We start from the raw sequence: 18893 nt of genomic DNA, 5'->3' as shown, positions 1-18893 counted from the left end.
CTTGGTTGTGTGTGTGTGTACTCTAGTTTAATGTGACTAGTTCATGCCGAGGTGGGTCGTGGTTGGACGACTTGTGTTCATTGATTGGACAAGGTGAATTCATGTGATTAGAGCAAAATAAATTTAGATTCTAGATTTGAAGCTTAAATTTCGATTTAAAGCATTCGTGACTGCAGGGATTCATCTTCTTGATTCTTTCGGTAAAGTCACGTAGAAGGGCAATAATAAAATGTCGGAAAGACAGCGTCATTGGGACGCTCTCTTTCCGACAGCTCAGTTTCTTCACCTGAGGACGGCTGTTTGTGTTGTGGCCGAAACGTCGTGAGAATTTTTATTTTATTATGTTATATTTTTATTATTTTATTATTTCACTTCTACGAGACTTTAGAATAAAATAATCCACGACCACCCCCATGGGATGGTTCTATCAGGTATCTCGAAGTCGTAATTTACTCAATCTGGGAAAGTGGATGTTCCTTGGTGTGGCTATTGTATAAGCACAGGACATGCCGCCAAAGTCACCATCATGCTAAATTATAATCTTCATCTGCCAATATTTCCATTGCGTTTCCCCGTCTCATCCAAAGCCGCATTAACAACCCGGGCAATGAGGTACCGTTTACAAATGTTTTTATTTTCACAAACCGCCGACCAAATGCACCATCCACGCAACATTCCGGCGTCGACTGCTGCCTCATTGAGTTGATTTGAAACAAAAAAATAAACTACTTGTCATACAGATCTGTGCGTGTGGGACAAACTTGAGTCATAAGGCCAGCACTTGCTCCGGGCGCACCTGACTCGTCCATAAGCCCCGCAGCTGCTCTCTATTGCGGCAATTGGGCTCGGAATGCGTTTCGACCAGTGCCGGATTAAGCTAGTGCGGGGCCCTAAATAGAAAAAATATGAAACACAATTGGTTAACTTGCAGTAGACCGAGATGTTGCGTGGATGTCGCATTCGGTCGGCGGTTTGGGTTTGATGGTATGGACCACAGGCGTAGTTCGGCGTTTTTTTGATCTTCAACGTGTGCGAGGCGTCACGCGCATCTCCCACGTTGCGTTCGAGCACGAGTTTAGCGAGGTCCGTCGTGGTTGTGGGAGAGAGAGAGGGGGGGAGAGAGCCCGGTGCTTCTTACAGTCGGGCCCTCTAATGAGGGTGTTTGCCACGTCGACAGCCGCCCACGATTCCACCCAGGAAGTGGTCCATGCCGCGTGGCAATTACATTCCTTTTTTTGTTAAAACGTTGAACCAAGGAATGCTTTTTGTTCGGGGGTCATCACGCCTCGCCTTCACGAGAGCAAACCGTCACGCATCGGCAGCAAAAAAAATCTCATTTAACGTTTCATATAAATGCGTTTATTTTTTAACATTTAACAAGTAGGGTTTCGCGACCAATATTATTCATAATCAACGTTTTTGGGTTTAGACCGCGTTATTTATAAACGTGTCGTAACCCTCCACCACCCGACACGGCCAATCAGTAAAAAGTGTCACGTTGACAAAAGACAAATAGTTCACTGCTTTTAGCCCACCGGTGTGTTGAAGCGTGAAACCACAACAATATTGGTCGCAAAAGCCTACGTGTTAAATGTTATAAAATAAACACACAAAAAATTGTAAATGTTGTGGTTTCACCCTTCAACACACCGGTGGGCTAAAGCAGTGAACTATTTGTCTTTTGTCAACGTGACAATTTTTACTGATTGGCCGTGTCGGGTGGTGGAGGGTTACGACACATTTATAAATAACGCGATTTAAACCCAAAAACGTTGATTATGAATTTTGTAACATTGTTTTAAATCTTGAAGTTTCTGGTATTAAAAAAGTGTTAGGTACCTACCTAGTCATATGCCTATAAACAAAAAAACTGAAATTCATAAAAAAAAAATTAATTATCGTTAGCCACCATGGTGTTAAGTGCAGTCTCCAATCCCTGTCGATGTTTTATCTCTCTATGGTCGCTAATTATATGTGCTATGAAGAAGACCCAATTTAATCTGTATCTTTTTTTTATCCCATTGTATGATTGACCAATGTGTGGAGTATACGTAGCTCGGGCGCATGAGAGAAATTATTTTTTATTTTACACGATTTTATCTAACTCGCTGTCTGTTGTTGTCGTATCCTCAATCTTGTTACTCAATTTTAACCCACTCCCCAATGTGGTATCGACTGCAAACTTGGTATACTTATATCATACTGATGACAATACTATATTCTATCATAAAAAAACATTCTTTTATATATGTTATGTTTCGGTTTGGGTCTAATTGTCCATTCTCAACTAACGTTGGCTATAAATCACCACTGCCCCTTACGTTATGGCAAGCTTCGAGGCCACTTCCTGGAGTCGTGGAGTTTTGCCATTACGAGTGCAGTACATTTCATTAAATCGTGTTTAAAAAAAAAGTATTTTTAAATATGACTTATTTTGGTTCTTGCGGCAATCGGTAACGAGAGCGACGACGTCGGGAGTCCGAACAGCAGTGGATAGACCATGGCTGACCGTGGCGTTTACGGGGCACGAGTATTCCGTGGCAAGGCGTGCGTGCGGTCAGCACTTTGCTCTTCTGGGACATCACAAGGGGATGACGTCACGCGCGGGGATCGATGACGGGCAAGCACAAACATGCCGCGCCCTTTTCTTTGCCCCGAGTGAGAAGTCTCCGTCACGGAGATCGCCACCTGGCAGCGGGGCTCCCATGATCGCGTTGGCTGATGGCTTCGATGATTTTGTTTACTTTGCTGTCGAGCTCCGCGTAACGTCTCCTCCGCCGTCATCTCTGTCGCACCTCCGATTACCACGGTTGGCTACGTGCGATGCGAAAGAAGTTCAACGTGCATACGTATCCCGCGAGTTGCCGTTCCAACTCTCTTCGTAATTAGCTTGAAGCTTAACATGAAGGTTGAATCAATCTGCTCAAGAAAGTGAAGGTTAAAATCTATTGCGGTACGTAATTTCCCATCATGTGAAATGACAAAGGGGTTAATCATCTACTTGGGGCTGAGTGTTGAAACACATGACCTTTGTATTGATGACGTGGATACGGATACACCCAGCATCATTTTATATAATTATATATGGGTGCAGTTTGTGCAGACTGGGTCGAACACCATCCGCTTACAAAATAAAGTCATCTTCAGTTCAGGGTGTGGAGTTAAATATACCGTGGTTAAGGATCACCAGAAGAATAAACACGCACGTGAATGGTAAACATGTCTATACGTGTAATATCGCATCGTGTAACACGGTAAGCTGTCGCAGCCGCTTACAACCCATGTGCGGTCGTCTTTGGCGGAGCCTTCGGTCGAGCATCAACTGCTGACAGTCCCCGCTGCAGTAGCAGCGCAAGAGATGAGATGATCAACACAGGTGCGCTTCTGCGTCCGTCTGGAACGCTCCTCTTCCTTCCGATATTAGGAAGCCACAGGAGCTATGCACTTTTAAATCCAGATTGAAAACTAATTTATTTAGAACAGTTTTTTTTGTGTGTTTAGTTTGTTGTCCTTCCTCGTATCTCCGATGAGCACGGTTGGCTACGTACGGTGCGAAAGAAGTTCAACATACATACGTACAAGTGACCAGGATTATGGTTACCAGGATTCTGGTCACTTATAGTCATAGAGAATGAAAGTAAAGTAACTCGATTAATAAGTAGACAACACGCTTGCTTGCTTCCCCTGCCTGTCCCTGCACTTTGTGTTGTGTATTAAACAGTTTCGCGTCGTACTTGGACCCATATCAAACAGAGAACGAGGTTACTTGCCTATCAAGACCTGGTAGTTCACCAGCATTGGTGCAATCAAGCAAGCCTGACTCTACTCGTGAGACAATGAGTATCCAAAACGGTTCAGAGTTTTCTTCTGTTCAACCAATACTGCTGAAATGATGCGCTCCCAAAAGACAGTGTGGCTGATGGGTTGTGTCAAAAAATACTTGTATTTGTTACGTGGAGGAACAGATATCGGACAGAGGTGTATATTGTCTAATGATTTATCTATAATTAATTACGTTTACGTTCATGATTTGTTTGTGACTTATAAAAACTGATGTTTAATTTATATACTTTTTCTGTTCATTACAAGTGAATCATAAATAAAAATAAAACATTGTAGAATTTGAGCATTTTGTTGTTGAGGTCATACACTGTGAACATTTTCAATGAAATGAGTATTCAAACGACAAATAATACCAACCTTTTTTTGCAGGAAAAATGAATTCCAAGACATTTAGAAGTCAAATTACGGTCTCCAATATAATAGTTTTCATCACATTACTTGCAGCTGTACTGCTCATATATTGTTCAAATGGATATTTTAAGGTAAGTTTTAAGGTAAGCACTGCCACCCTTTTAAGTTGGAAGATGTGTGGAAGTCGAGCTATTATATATTTCATCACCCGTGCAATGCTTTTTTTTATCAAGATACCGTAACTATGTGCAGACATTTGTTACTATACGTCGGCCATAGAAATGTACACATCCTTAACGTTATGAATCTCATCAGTCAGGTATGTTGCTAGGTTGCCTGAAATTTTATATTATTTCATTTTCACGTATAGAAACATATCGAATAATAAAACTTACACTATTTTGTTTAAAGTTACAAGCTATGCTACCGACACTCAAAGTCAAATGCAGTCCATTGTTTTGTCTGTTCATAGAAATTCTGCGGTAAAACAAGTAATTCAGGGCTTTAGGGTGGTGGTAAAATATGTCATCTAATTTGTACTAGTTGGCTTGTGGCCACATCTGCCACACAAAAGCTACGCTGCCTTTATATGCTTTTATTACTACCTTTTTACCCCTTTGGCCCCCACTCCTTCCTGATAAGGCGCCACCTTTATATATTTACCTATTAAGGCCCCGCCTATTATTATTTCGTCCCCTCTTTCTCTTTAAGCCCTGCCTCGGTTACAGGGTTTGGCTGATATCGGTAGTGGTGGGGGTGAGCGTGGGCGTGTTGCAGTGGCATTGCTGGGCGGGGACAGTAGAGGTCGGGCGGCTTCACAACCACCACAATCCCTCCGAGCATTGTAATATTATGCGTGGTGAAACAAACCCTCTTGGGATTTTCTTTGATACACAACCTTAACAATGTTGTAATTTACAGCCTGTCATTCGGTGCCCTATATAAGTTATATGATACCGCTTTTTGTAAAATGCTAAAAAAAAAACTTTTTTTTCAGAACACATGGAACCTCAAATCATTACCACCAAAAGTTCACTACCAAAATGCATTATTACTTCAAACCAACGATACAATCAGTGGTACAATGACATATCCTTCAACAAAACATAAAATACCAATTTCAACCAACATCACTTGCTCTACATCTGCAAAGAACAGTCGAATCACAATACTAAACGGAGAAGAACCCCCCACCGTTGGAGGCACACTCCATGTTCAAGTGGCAATGTATGACTTTGGGAACAGAAGGAAGCTCTACGGTGGGGATTTCCTCCTCGCTCGGATTTTCAGCCCACGCCTTGGGGCTGCGTCTTCTGGCGTGGTGACTGACCTTGGCAATGGTGTGTACGATGTTAGGTTCACGCTCTTCTGGCCAGGAGAGAGCAGTCTGGCCTTCACGCTCGTGCACTCCAGTGAGGCCGTGAGCGTGCTGGACAGAGTCCGAGAAACCATTCCAGATAAAGTCACTTTCCTGGGGACATTTGTCAGTGGGAAGTCAAAAGAAGTAACTCCATGCCACATTTTTCCAAACACTGCCGAGCAAGTCTGCGATTTCACCGATCCACATTTACGTGAACCGTGGATGTGTGAAAAACCAAGTACGCTTCCTTGTTCGTCTCTTCTCACTATCAAATCACGCAACAGGAACATATTTAGTCAAGAGGAAGGTCGTTTTTTTACAAGGTAAATAAACATCTGATCATTTCTTCATGACTATGGTGTTCCTAATGAAAATCACATCGAGGGCCCCACCACTGCTCTGCACGGGTTTATTCTAAGAATACTGCGCTCGCTGTGCGCACCTCTTCCACACGTGGGAAATTAAAGATGACCCACGGCAGAGTGACTGCGGCCACCCGAACCACACAATGGACCATATTACAAACAAGTGAATTCTGTCGTGCTACTCCCAAAGCTATCACATGGCTCACAAACTTTAAACTGGACATATAATTTACACCTATTTGCCATAGGGTAAAAAAAAGACTGCAATTGTTTCCTTTGACCTAAAATATATACAATATTCTTGTATTTATTTCAAGATATTTCTAGAACCAAATGTGTCCAGATGTCAGGGACAATTATACATTGTTTGCACTTTCTCTTGCAGAGAAAAGATATGGAAGCCAATTCCATCTGCATACAAAATAGATGTTGCCCCAGTAACTGGTAAGTATATGTAAGAAAAATCTTTTAAATGTTTATAAATGTGAACGGACTGCTTGTATAGTGCAAAAAAAAGCTGTTGGGCAGGAGGTGTTGGCATCTATTACACTATGTAACACAATTTTTGTTCCTGGGTAGTGTTATTTCCTAATTGCTTACGCCTAAAAAGTATAGAAAATGTCTATTATTCCCCACAAACTTTGCTTTTGTGACCAGGACAGTGATATTTTGAAATTTACCTATTTTCAATGAGAAAACAGGAAAATTAGTGTATTTTTGTTCACATAAAGTCAGACAAAACAACATGGGAATACAAATTAACATGTATTTATACTAAAGTAATACAAAAATGACTGCAAAAAATTGATAAGTGAGTAGTTTTTCGAGATTTACGATTATACTGTAAATCACGTTGACGAATCAGCCCCCATCATGTTCTCGTTATACTGTCCTTGGTAGTGGCGTTCAAAGTCCAGTATATCCTTGTGGAAGCGCTCGCCTTGCTCCTCCGAGTACGCTCCCATGTTCTCCTTGAATTTATGAAGATGAGCATCAAGCATATGGACTTTGAGGGACATCCTACAGCCCATTGTGCCGTAGTTCTTCACCAGAGTCTCAACCAGCTCCACATAGTTTTCGACCTCGTGAGTGCCCAGGAAGCCACGAACCACTGCGACAAAGCTGTTCTAAGCCGCTTTCTCCTTGCGAGTGAGCTTCTTGGGGAATTCATTGCCCTCCAGGATCTCCTTTATCTGTGGTCCGACGAAGACACCGGCTTTGACCTTTGCATCTGACAGCTTAGGGAAGAAGTCTTGAAGGTACTTGAAGGCTGCCGACTTCTTATCTACAGCTCTGACAAATTGTTTCGTAGGGCCCAATTTGATGTGCAGTGGTGGCACCAGCACCTTCCGGGAGTCCACCAGTGGCTCCCACTTGACGTTGTTCCTCCCCACAGAGAACTCGGTCCGCTGTGGCCAGTCCTGCCTGCGGTAGTGCGCTTTGGTGTCCCTGCTGTCCCAAAGGCAAAGATATCAGGGAAACTTGGTAAAACCGCCTTGGAGACCCATCAGGAATGCCACTATTTTGAAGTCTCCGATGACCTCCCAGCCATACTCATCATACTTCAAAGCATCCAGCAAGGTCTTGATGCTGTTGTAATCCTCTTTGAGGTTCACCGAGTGAGCCAGGGGAAGAGACGGTTACTTGTTACCATTATGGAGCAGCATGGCTTTGAGGCTCCTGGATAAGCTGTCAATGAAGAGGCGCTACTCATTCTGGTAACAGGCGATTCTGATTGCCTCGAACAGACTGGTCACATTGAGTCAGAAGCAGAGCCCATCTTTATGGGTGAAGAAGCTGCAAAAAGGTTGGTGACGCTTCCTCTGATCTGCGACCTGCACACTTTCATCCAATAAGTTCCACTGCTTAAGCCGAGCCGTCAAAAGCTCAGCATTGGACTTGGTGAGACCAAGATCTCTGATCAAGTCGTTGAGGTCTTTTTGGTTGGGGTAGTATGCGTTTCCCTCCTCAGCTCCACCTCTGAAATTGTCATCTGGATCTACAACGTCTTCCTCGCTCTCTGACTTGCTGCTCTCTTCTAAAGACGGCTGCTCTCTCTTTGGAGGAGTGGGTACGGGGAGCTCATGGCAGTGTGGCACCGGGGCGATGGATGAAGGAAGGTCCGAATGCATGATCTTCTTCTTTAGTGCTGCCTAACGGCGTGTGCGACTTCACGATGATATTGGTCCCGGTCTAGCACGGCGTGTAGAGTTTGTGCTGTTGTTAATTGTAGCCATGTTTTGATGTTACTGAGCCATGTCGTTTTTGGCCGTCCTGGTCGTTTTTTCCCTTCGATTTTTCCTTCCAGGATTAGCTTTAATAGCTGGTATTTGTGGTCGTTTCGGGCAATGTGGCCTAGGTAGTAACACTTCCTGCTAATGATGGTCTTCAGCAGTTGCCTGTCAGTGCCCATATCTTGCAGAACTTGTGTATTGGTGGTTTTGGCTGTCCATGGGATTTTCAGCATTCTTCGATACAGCCACATCTCGAAAGCTTCGAGCCTTTTTGTTGCTGTTGTTGTCAGTGTCCACGTCTCAACTCCGTACAGCAAAATTGACCAGATGTAGCATTTCAGTGTGCGCAGTTTCAGTGATGTACTCAAGTTGCGGTCTGCAAGGAGTGTTTTCCATTTAATAAATGCTTGCCTTGCTTGTTCAATTCTGCTCTTGATTTCGACTTCATGGTTCAACTGATCGTCAATGATTACACCAAGGTATTTAAATCGGTGTACTTGTTCCAATTTTTCGCTACCAAGCTTGATTGTTATTTCGCTTGTAGTTCGGCTGACCTTCATAACCTTTGTTTTCTTTTTATTAATTCGTAAGCCCCATATTTGACTCTCTGTGGCAACCTCGTCCAAGATTTGTTGTAGGTCTTGTTCCGAATCGGCCAGCAGTGCAGTGTCGTCGGCATACCTGATGTTGTTGATGTATTGTCCATTGACTTTAATACCAATGTTTTTATCTGCTAGTGTTCGATCAAAAATCTGCTCCGAGTAGATGTTGAAAAGACTGGGTGAAAGTGGGCAGCCTTGTCGTACACCTTTTTGTATTGGTGTTGGGTCTGTCAATTCGTTGTCATATCGGAGTTGGGCTGTTTGCTTCCAATAAAGAGCAATGATGAAGTTGATGTCGTTTTTATCTAGTCCCAGTTGTTTTAATAGAGCTGCTAGTCGGTCGTGGTCGACTGAGTCAAAGGCTTTCTCGTAATCTATGAAGCAGATGTACACTTCTTTCTGATGTTCGTAGCATCGCTGTAGTAGTATCTGTAGACAGAAGATTGCTTCTCTTGTGCCTAGTCCTTTGCAGAAGCCAAACTGTGTGTTCTTCAATGCATTTTCGCATGTGGAGCGTATGCGCTGTTGGATCACCTTCAGGAAGACTTTCAGCACGTGGCTCATCAAGCTTATCAGTCTGTAGTCCTCGCATTTCCGACTTGTTGCTTTCTTTGGTATGGCCACAAAGATGGATTGTAGCCAGTCGGATGGAATTTTATTGCCATTGTATATTTGATTGTACCAATTAGTCAGTTGTCGTATGTTGTTACTGTCTAATAGTTTGAGCAATTCTACATGGATTGTGTCGGGCCCGCACGCTTTGCCTGACTTAGCTGTTTTGATTGCATATTCTACTTCTGATGTTAAAATGTGTAGAGCGTCTTTCGATATCTGTTGGTCTTTTTCTGCAGGTGTTCTAATGGCGCCATAGAGCTTGTGTATATAGTTTGTCCAGGTGTCCATTTTTTCTTGTTTATTTAGGATTGGTTGGTTGTTGTCCGCATACAAGGTAGCTGTTGGGGCTGGTCTGTAGATGTTACCAGCTTCTTTGAGCTTCTTGTGCAGAGTAAAATTGTCGTGTTTTTTAATTAGTTCTTCAATCTCGGCGCATTGTTCTTCCATCCACTTTTCTTTTGCCTGTCGGATTGCTTCTCTGATCTTCTGTTGCATTTGTTTGTACTTCTCCAAGTTGTTGTTTTTGTACATTCTTCGTTGGCTCATTAGATCGAGAATACAATGTGTCATCCATCGTTGTTTCTTTTTCGGTGGCTGATGTTCCAGCATGACTTCTGTTGTTTCTGTGATGCATTGTTTGAACGAGCGCCAGTACTCCTGAACATCTGCTGTTTCTGTTGTTATTGAGCGGATGCTATCGTTGAGATGTTGCTGTACTTGTCTTTTATCGGCGCTGTTCTTCAGTTTCTCCAGGTCTGTTCGTCTCGTCTTTGTACATTGTATTGATCGCAATTTGAGTCTTATTGTAGCTGTTACTGGGTTATGATCTGACGATATATCGGCTCCAGGGTAGGTTTTTGCTGTAATCACACTGGACTTAAACCTGATGTTAATTAGGATATAATCGATTTGGTTCCTGACGATGTTGTTGTCGGAGTCTTGCGGCGAGGTCCACGTGTACAGTCGTCGAGGTGGTAATTGGAACCACGTGTTAGCAATACTGAAACGTTCTTCTTGGCAGAATTGAACCAGTCTGTCGCCTCGTTCATTCCTTGTTCCTAGTCCGTGTTCTCCGACAATGTTCTGCATTCGACCGTGGCCAACCTTGGCATTGAAATCGCCGAGGATTATAGTGATGTCTTGCTTCTTCAGCGGCTTCAGCGTGTTGGTTAGTTGCTCATAGAACGATTCGATTTCATGATCTTGTTTATCTGCTGTTGGAGCATAAACCTGTAGAATGTTCACGTTGACTTTGTTGCCTGCTAATTGTAGTAGTGCTATTCGTTCTGATACTGGGGTAAAGTTGTTGACTTTATTCGCTAATTTCTTGTGTACTATAAAGGCGACACCGTATGTTTGTTTGGTGTTTTCTTCTCCTCCGGAGCAGAAGATGTGGTGTTCGCTCGATATAAACTTTTTTGTTCCAGGCCATTTAGTTTCGCTTAGACCGATTATGTTGATTTTAAGTCGATCCATTTCTTGTATGACATTGGCTAGTTTTCCTGCTTGAAGTAAACTTCTAACGTTCCAAGTTGCTACTTTGAAAGGGTTCTTTGACACAAGCTCGGAGATTCTTAGCACCCCTGTCCTATTTAAAGGACGCCGATACGTAGGGCCTTTGTTGATTTTGCTTGTCATCATTGAAGAATGCATGATAGCAGGTGCATTCTTGCCAGTTCGACGTTTGGAAGGGTCCACCATGAAGAAGTAGCAGTTGCTTGAGTGGTCAGTGGGTTCCCGCCAAATTCTTGGGATAGCGAACTTCATGGCTCTCTTTTCCCCTCTGTACCATCCTACAAAATACATTTATTTCACCCATGACTAATGTGTAAGAGATTCTCGCAACATTTTTCATATATTATATATTTTTTCAATAAGATTGAAAATTGTAAAACATTAAAATTAAAAACTTTTACAATATTTTACATTTTAACAAATTTTATAACATAAAATTCCGAGCAACAATTGTCCATCTTACCTTCCAGAGTGTTTTTGCATTGCTCGCAGGTGAAATTAGGTGCCCAGGGTTTGTCTTGATCCCCGACAGGCATGCCGAAATACGCCTTGTAGGCCTCACACATCTTAGCAGAGGCTTCCACAGAGTACTTTTTCGCTTTTGTCTTGATAATTTAGCCGCAGACATAGCAAAATGCGTCTGCCGGATGCTTGCAGCCTCTTGATGCCATCTCAGAAAAACGCAGACATGTATCCACTTAGGTAGCTGAAACTAAACTGAACTACTACTTATATTACTGGAAAGTTCTAGAATGTTCTAGAAGTTACTCCAAGTTTACTCAGCACTTAATCTATCTGGAATCTTCTGTAAAATAGGTAAATTTCAAAATATCATTGTCCTGGTCACAAAAGCAAAGTTTGTGGGGAATGATAGCCATTTTCTGTACTTTTGAGGCATAAACAATTAGGAAATAGCACTTATTACCCAGGAATATTTATATTTTACAGTGTTATTAAACACTGCTTAGATCTCTTACTTGCCTTGTTATACTTTATTCCTCTAAAGGCCCACTGAGATTCCTTTTCCAGTGAGACTTTGCATAGTTGCAATCATATAACAATTATTGTATGCACTCTATATTAAATGTGATGCGTGATCCCAAGATGACTATCTAAACACTTGGAGATATCTCAGAATTTTCCCCAAAGTTCACTACAATTTCAAAATGAATACCAAAATATATATACTTTTATAAGCTCTTAAACTGGATTTAGTGTCTCAGGTACTGTAGTTATATTCTCCACGTTCTTGTCAGTTATTAATCATAAACTGTTTATTTACTAATACACATATTTAGGCACCTCTGAATGTACTTTTGAAGTTCAATTTGTATGCGTTACAAATGTCATGAATGAAGATATATATACTGGTATTTTTGCTGTTGCAAACATACGATCAAAAACATTGTAAATATATAAACTTAAATTTCGATTTAAAGCTTTCGTGACTGCAGGGATTCATCTTCTTGGTTCTTTCGGTAAAGTCACGTAGAGAAGGGAAGTAATAAAATGATAAAAATAAAAATAATAAAATAATTCTCACGACGTTTCGGCCACAACGCAAGCAGCCGTCCTCAGGTGAAGAACATGTCTGTCGATAAGACAGAGTCTGAATGACACGTCCTAGGCTTGGAGCGTCTATAGACAGACATGTTCTTCACCTGAGGATGGCTGCTTGCGTTGTGGCCGAAACGTCGTGAGAATTATTTTATTATGTTTTATTTGTATTATTTTATTACTTCCCTTCTACGTGACTTTACCGAAAGAACCAAGAAGAAAAATATAAAAACTATTTAGGGAATAGAAGAGCGCCATGCCAGTCAAAGCCTGACATCAACTTCTCAATGTAACTTGAATATAGTTAAACATTTATTTTAAACTTTAAAGAATATAAATATACAGTACTGGGAAATGTTAGGTTAGTATTCGGGGTAAAGATTTGTCGAGCTGCGCTCCTACACTTGTAACGTATCTATAAATAATTTTCACATTACATTTAGTGTAATATTCATTTTTGGATTCTGATTCTAAACAGTTTGAATGTTATTGGCTGGCAGCATAGTTAAATTGGAACCTAATTGTAAAACTATGTTAGACACCACTTTATTTCCAAAATAAGAAATACCAACATTTATTTGAGTACTGTCTAACTCTACATTGATATAACCCCATGTCAGTGTTTCTGGAAAGTTTACATTTACATTATATTAAAAACAGCATCCATTCTTCACTGGTGCTGCAGCACAGGTTGGGTGCTCATGCTTTAATTGAAAAGGTATGACGATTCCATGTGTTTACTGCCTTAAATCAACAGGGAAGTTCAATCTGTGTAAGGTCTACCCCTTCCTCTGCAGGACCCGGCCCTTCTGCTTTAGGCCCCACCGTCCTCTTTATTCCCCGCCCCTTTACACCTTATTCAGGCCCCGTCGTTTCCTCGTTCAGGCTCTGCACCTTTCCTTTTTAAGTCCCGCCCCGTCTTATTTAGGCTCCACCTCTTTCTGTTTAGGCCGTGCCCCATCCTCCAGACACAGGATTGGGCTGGTTTAGTTTAACACATAGGGTTTCGCGACTAATATCCATAATACAGGTTTTTTTGGGTTAGATTGCATACATATATTAATGTGTCGTTAAACCCGCCACCACCAGACACAGCCAATTAGTAAGGTTTGTCACGTAAGCAGAACATGCCAATTCGTTACTATTTTTCGATTTAAAGCTTTCGTGACTGCAGGGATTCATCTTCTTGGTTCTTTCGGTAAAGTCACGTAGAAGGGAAGTAATAAAATAATAAAAATAAAACATAATAAAATGAAATAATTCTCACGACGTTTCGGCTACAACGCAAGCAGCCGTCTTCAGGTGAAGAATGCACATTCTTTTTTGTTAAGGCGCTCTTCCACCTCCAACCCAGTTTAGAAATAAGCTCCTAGCTTGGTAGTGTCTCATTCTTCACCTGAAGACGGCTGCTTGCGTTGTAGCCGAAACGTCGTGAGAATTATTTCATTTTATGTTTTATTTTTATTATTTTATTACTTCCCTTCTACGTGACTTTACCGAAAGAACCAAGAAGATGAATTCGTTACTAGTACAGCACATCCGTGTGTTGGTGAGCAAAGCCACAACATTTAAAATCTGATTACAACGTTTCGCCAGTAATTACAACTAGCTTCATCGGGCGACAGCCAGATTTGTGGAGAAATCCTCCTATTTCGTTTCTTAAAGAGAGTGGTAGATGTGATGACAGCATTTGTGAGCACTGATTCTTGCGCGAAGTGGGAGGGGGGGATTAATGAATGTGTTTCAATGACATTGGGTATATATTTCCGGTTTTAGTTATTTGTATGGTAATCAACGAACATTATGCATCCGCATTATGCAAGCCCATTGTTCTTTTAGCTCCTGTCGATTGTGTATACTAAAATAGCCGTACTTATTCTTGTTCAATGGTAATCCCTATTGAAGTATGGTGACCTGTATAGGCATGCATGTAAACATTGTATTACTTGATGATTAGCTTCCAATCAGCACTAAGTCTGTAGCTATCTGAATGGTTAAAATAATTTTTATTTCTCAATTTCGATAAATTCTCTAATTAGTCTTGGCCAGTAGTAGCTAGTTTTGCACAGAACTTCAACATTATCAAAATCAATTGATTGTCCTTGTTGGCACACGTGTTCTGCCACTGCCGATAGTTGTATTTGGGAGTATTTAATATTTATTTGGTGTTATTTTACTCTCGTGCTGATCATTCGTCGCTTGTTCCCAACATAGCATTTTCCACACGTGCAATTAGTCCAATACACACTTTCTGTTGATAGCTTCGGTAATGCATCTTTTGTAGCAGATATAAATTTCTGTATTTTATGTACTGCGCCAAATCTGACTCGGATGTTTGTTTTTCCAAACATCTGGATAGTTTATCAGTTACGCCCGCAATATAGGGCATTTTGATCGTTTAATTACTTCGTCAGTTTCAACGGTCGTGTTATTTTATTTGGTTTTGGCATTCAGTGCCCTGTTGGTTTTGGTAGTGGTGGGGGTTGTGGAGGTGGTTGGGGGAGGGGTCATCAGCAGCAGTGGGTTGGGGCAGTCAGGGAAGTGATGGGCAGCTACAATAGGTAGGGGTGGGAAGGATAAACGATTACCAAAATCCCTCACAGAGCAATATAATAGATAATGTAAGTTTACTAACTTTAACTGCATTGTATTTATAAATGGCTGTAAATGTACAAATCATAATAAAGGTTTTTTGGTTAAATTGCGTGAGTATAACTAACCATGTACCAATATATGGATTAAAGGGCTTCTGCAATGTTGCATTAAACGCTGATACTTCTTTTTATCGAAGTTGTCCCGGATTTTAGATTGTGTTTTTTCTATATGCAATGGGCTTCACATTCTATGTGAAGTAGTCTGCCCAATGGCAAGTCTTGAGCTATCCGATTGTGAATTCTCTTCTCCATTTCCTTACACGGACATCCTTCCTTCAAGTTGTCAAATGGCATTTCATTTTTTTGCTTCTTGGCCTCTTTGCCAACATCCATAACCCCTATGAGAATGGTGTACAAACAACATACCATGCCAATCAACAATGCTTTAAATAGATGATCTTTTATACATTATACACGTAATAATAAACAAATGCTGTGTGTTCTTGTTATAGACTTGTTGGAAAGCAGTCTGCCCAATTGCATCATGGGAATGGGGAATCCAAGTCCAAGTGGATATTACATCAACAATGCGTGGTGTTCGTCATATTGCAAAATGAACTATTTCTCTTCGCCATCATTGGTTCTGGGCTGTTTGAAGGGGAAAAACATATTTCTCCTTGGTGATTCGACGATAGGACAGTGGTTCAAATATCTTGTTCATTTCACCAATGGTAAGGAATGACGATACTCACTCACTTGTATTTATGAACCACTCCTCTTAACAGTAAACCTCTCAAACATTTTTATGATTTAAATGCATGCCAATGCATTCATGCAAGATGCACTGAATGTGACACGTTTATGCCGACGCACAGCTTAAAGCATTGTGTGTACGTTTTCTAGAGGCACATGAAAACCATCACAGATTGTTAGTTTTTCAACATTGAGTTCTAAAGCATCTATTATTTTGTGGTGACATATTTTTATGCCATTTTCTACGAATATAACATTGTCATATACAGATTGGTCCTCGTTGTAAATCCCATTAAATTCTAGAGAAAGTTTTCATTATATAAAAATCTAACAACTGCATACCTTCTTAATAATATATATTTGTACCGTTGCAGAGCAATAATAGTGAGTGTGTGTGTTGCCTTTTCTGCAGGTTTCAGACTTGTAGATCGTTACATTCCTGGAAAACATATGCCAAATGTTGCCATTAATGAAGACAACAGCATTACATTGAATTGGTATTGTCACAACTATCCTTTTATTGCCACGAAAGGAACTTACACAAAAGACTTCAGATACATAGCGAATCGAATTGATAACATCACCGGTGGGAGCGATACGGTCGTAGCCATCTCCCTCGGCGCTCATTTCACGCCTTTCCCTCTGCACGTGTTTCAAACGAGAATGCACAACATTAAAGCGGCAGTGGAGAAACTCCTGATTCGAAGCCCTGAAACGAAGGTCATCGTTAAATTATCCAACGTGAGAGAAAACAGTGGAGTGGCGATCTTTAATAACTGGAACACATTTAAGCTTAACCAAGTCCTCTTGGAACTGTTTAAAACCATGAATGTGGCATTCATTGATGCGTGGGACATGACCGCTGTACTTAACTCTGCTAAAATTCACCCGAATGAGCATATTGTTAAAAACCAAATTGATTCATTTTTATCTTTTGTTTGCTAGCCTTATTTCACTCCATATGCAATGGCAGTTAACTGTGGGAACCAGATGGTTACAGTACTTCAGGGGCGGTTTCTTCATTAGGGCGATTGGGCGACGCACCACCAATGTCATTCAACCACAGAGTCACGCTAGCCGTCACTGTGCCTCTGGATATAGTCCAATCAGCGTCATGTCACGTTCTGTGGAGTACCGCCTCTTTTTGGGCGATTTCACTCCGGCTGAGAATCGCCCAGAGTGGCCCCATAGACTTACATTCAAAGATGTTTTTTTTCGAACGGGGGGCGCTGCAATGCATTCTCTATGGCTTCCGGGAGGGCTCGCACACTAACGTGCTTACGTCATCATACGTAAGCACGTTTCATCCAACAATGTTATTTGTCGCCACCTAGTGGAATCTTTAATAAAATAAACTTGAGTGGATTGTATTAATAGTGAGTATAGAAACAAACAAGATGTATTGTAAGAGTCACTTTATTTTTCATTAATATTAAAGAAGTGAAGTAGCCTTTACATGCTTAAGCTGTTAATTTATCCTTTGCATGGGTGGACCTTATCCTTATAAATCATCCAGACATTTGCCCCCCCTGAGAGATTTTGCAGGAGCCGCCACTGCAGTACTTATTGCTTTACCTGGGAAATACTCTACTGTTTCATCCATCTGTTAATAGAAATCCATATTTTATGAAAGTATAATTATTGAATGAAATTTCTAAAACCCCTGAAACAAATGCAAAAAACCTGAATGATATCACTGTTAGGATATTCGAAATGTAGGGCAGTTATATGTTTCATTGGAATGGTCATTGGGCCCAAGAATGCACTGCAAGATGCATTGCGCATTGTTATCAAAACAAGAACAAACCTTTCCGCAATGCATTGTTCCGGCAACAAAAAATTTAACTTTTAATATAAATCAGTTTATTTACGAATACTTTTCATTATTGAAGTGTTTGTCGAGTGCTCAATATTTTACAAATTCACAAGACTCCATGGTGCTAAGTATAGACTCTAACCTGTATTAATTCTGTCCGTCTGGCCTCTAAGTGCTATAACGAAGGGTCATTTCCAGAAGGGATACAGTGTATATAAACCTTTTTTCATTTAAGGCCACTGCCATTGACGAATATGTAGCGTTTTTGTTAATTGTGCTTGTACAACACTGAATACGCAGCATCACAAATAACACACTGCAGGATGTGCATTGTTTATCGGCAAGAATGACAATTGATTTGCATGAACGTGTAATTAGAACGAACATGTCATTTGAACTCGAGTGTGTGGCTGTTAGCGGACATCTTTTGCGTGTGTCTGTGTCGGCGATTCCATGTGTCCGCGCTCCCAATTATTTGTACAAAAGCCCGTAGCAAAATGTAGGCTGCCTCTCCCTGACTGGGTTGGCTTCTCGGATTGTTTTTAATTGATATTAAAATATTATTGGGTCTTTCGGTGAAGTCACGTAGATAGTTTCCAAGAAAATAACGAAAAAAATAACAATTTGTTATGAGAAAATAACAAAAAATAACAATTTGTGATAACAATTTGTAATTGTTTTGTTATTTTCTTTGAACCTATCTACGTGACTTTACCGAAAGACACAAGAATATTAATTCCTGCAGTCACGAAAGCTTTCAGTCATGATGTGAAAATTCAAACTGCATCTTAGAATTTTTTTTTTAAGTTGCTGGTGTTGGTTTTACGCCACATGTTATTTGTTTGCTTATGACGCAGCGGAGGCGTTTACAGCGTGTGCGTGTTGGGCAATGTGCACATTAAAAGTGCACCTTGCCTAACACAGGCGCCGAGGTCTTCGTCACCACCACTTACTGGCGAACTGCGGCTGTTGTTGGTGGTGGGCGGGGTGCGTGTGTGTGAAATAATCGCGTTCCACTCGTTTACTTGTGTGTAACGAGAACCAATAAAGCATGTATTGAACTAATCACGCAAACGTGCGCGGATAACCACACTTATACCGACACAGCCTTGCAAGGCAGTAAGCACATTTACTCTGTCACTGGCCCAAACATAGATGCCAGCCCCGAACCAGCAAAAGCAATGCTTCTCGGTGTGCAAGCAAAAACGTCGTGCTTCTTCTGCTGGAAGCTTTCGCAGCCGCAAGTTTGTCTCGAACGAGCCTTCGACTTGACAGCTGTCACCCCTTT

At 41.2% G+C, this 18893-nt stretch overlaps 1 protein-coding gene across 3 annotated transcripts; it reads left to right on the top strand.

The window, feature by feature from the left end:
• Positions 1 to 2658: 2658 nt before the first annotated feature.
• LOC144739563 (NXPE family member 2-like) lies at positions 2659 to 18670 on the top strand. Of its 3 annotated transcripts, none has more exons than XM_078622593.1 (6): positions 2659 to 2953; positions 4213 to 4325; positions 5192 to 5877; positions 6305 to 6363; positions 15549 to 15767; positions 16202 to 18670. In XM_078622593.1, exons 2-6 carry the CDS (start codon positions 4218 to 4220, stop codon positions 16732 to 16734), a joined length of 1605 nt encoding a protein of 534 aa, XP_078478719.1. In that variant the 5' UTR covers positions 2659 to 2953; positions 4213 to 4217; the 3' UTR covers positions 16735 to 18670. The 3 variants fall into 3 exon arrangements, with proteins under 3 accessions (XP_078478719.1, XP_078478773.1, XP_078478651.1); XM_078622647.1 differs by lacking the exon at positions 2659 to 2953 and adding an exon at positions 3105 to 3254; XM_078622525.1 differs by lacking the exon at positions 2659 to 2953 and adding an exon at positions 3244 to 3376.
• The last annotated feature ends 223 nt before the right edge of the window (positions 18671 to 18893 follow it).

This window comes from Lampetra planeri, chromosome 1, assembly GCF_965212315.1.
Source record: "Lampetra planeri chromosome 1, kcLamPlan1.2.h2, whole genome shotgun sequence".
Classification (NCBI taxonomy): Eukaryota; Metazoa; Chordata; class Hyperoartia; order Petromyzontiformes; family Petromyzontidae; genus Lampetra; species Lampetra planeri.
Note: the sequence above shows the minus strand (reverse complement) of the source record. Positions and strands in the feature narration are given on the sequence as shown.

Bases quoted from the DNA above. Each gene is read 5' to 3' on its own strand.
- LOC144739563 (XM_078622525.1), top strand. The intron at 5,878-6,304 runs GTAAATAAACAT...TTTCTCTTGCAG, and splicing joins GAAGGTCGTTTTTTTACAAG to AGAAAAGATATGGAAGCCAA. The intron at 6,364-15,548 runs GTAAGTATATGT...TTCTTGTTATAG, and splicing joins AGATGTTGCCCCAGTAACTG to ACTTGTTGGAAAGCAGTCTG.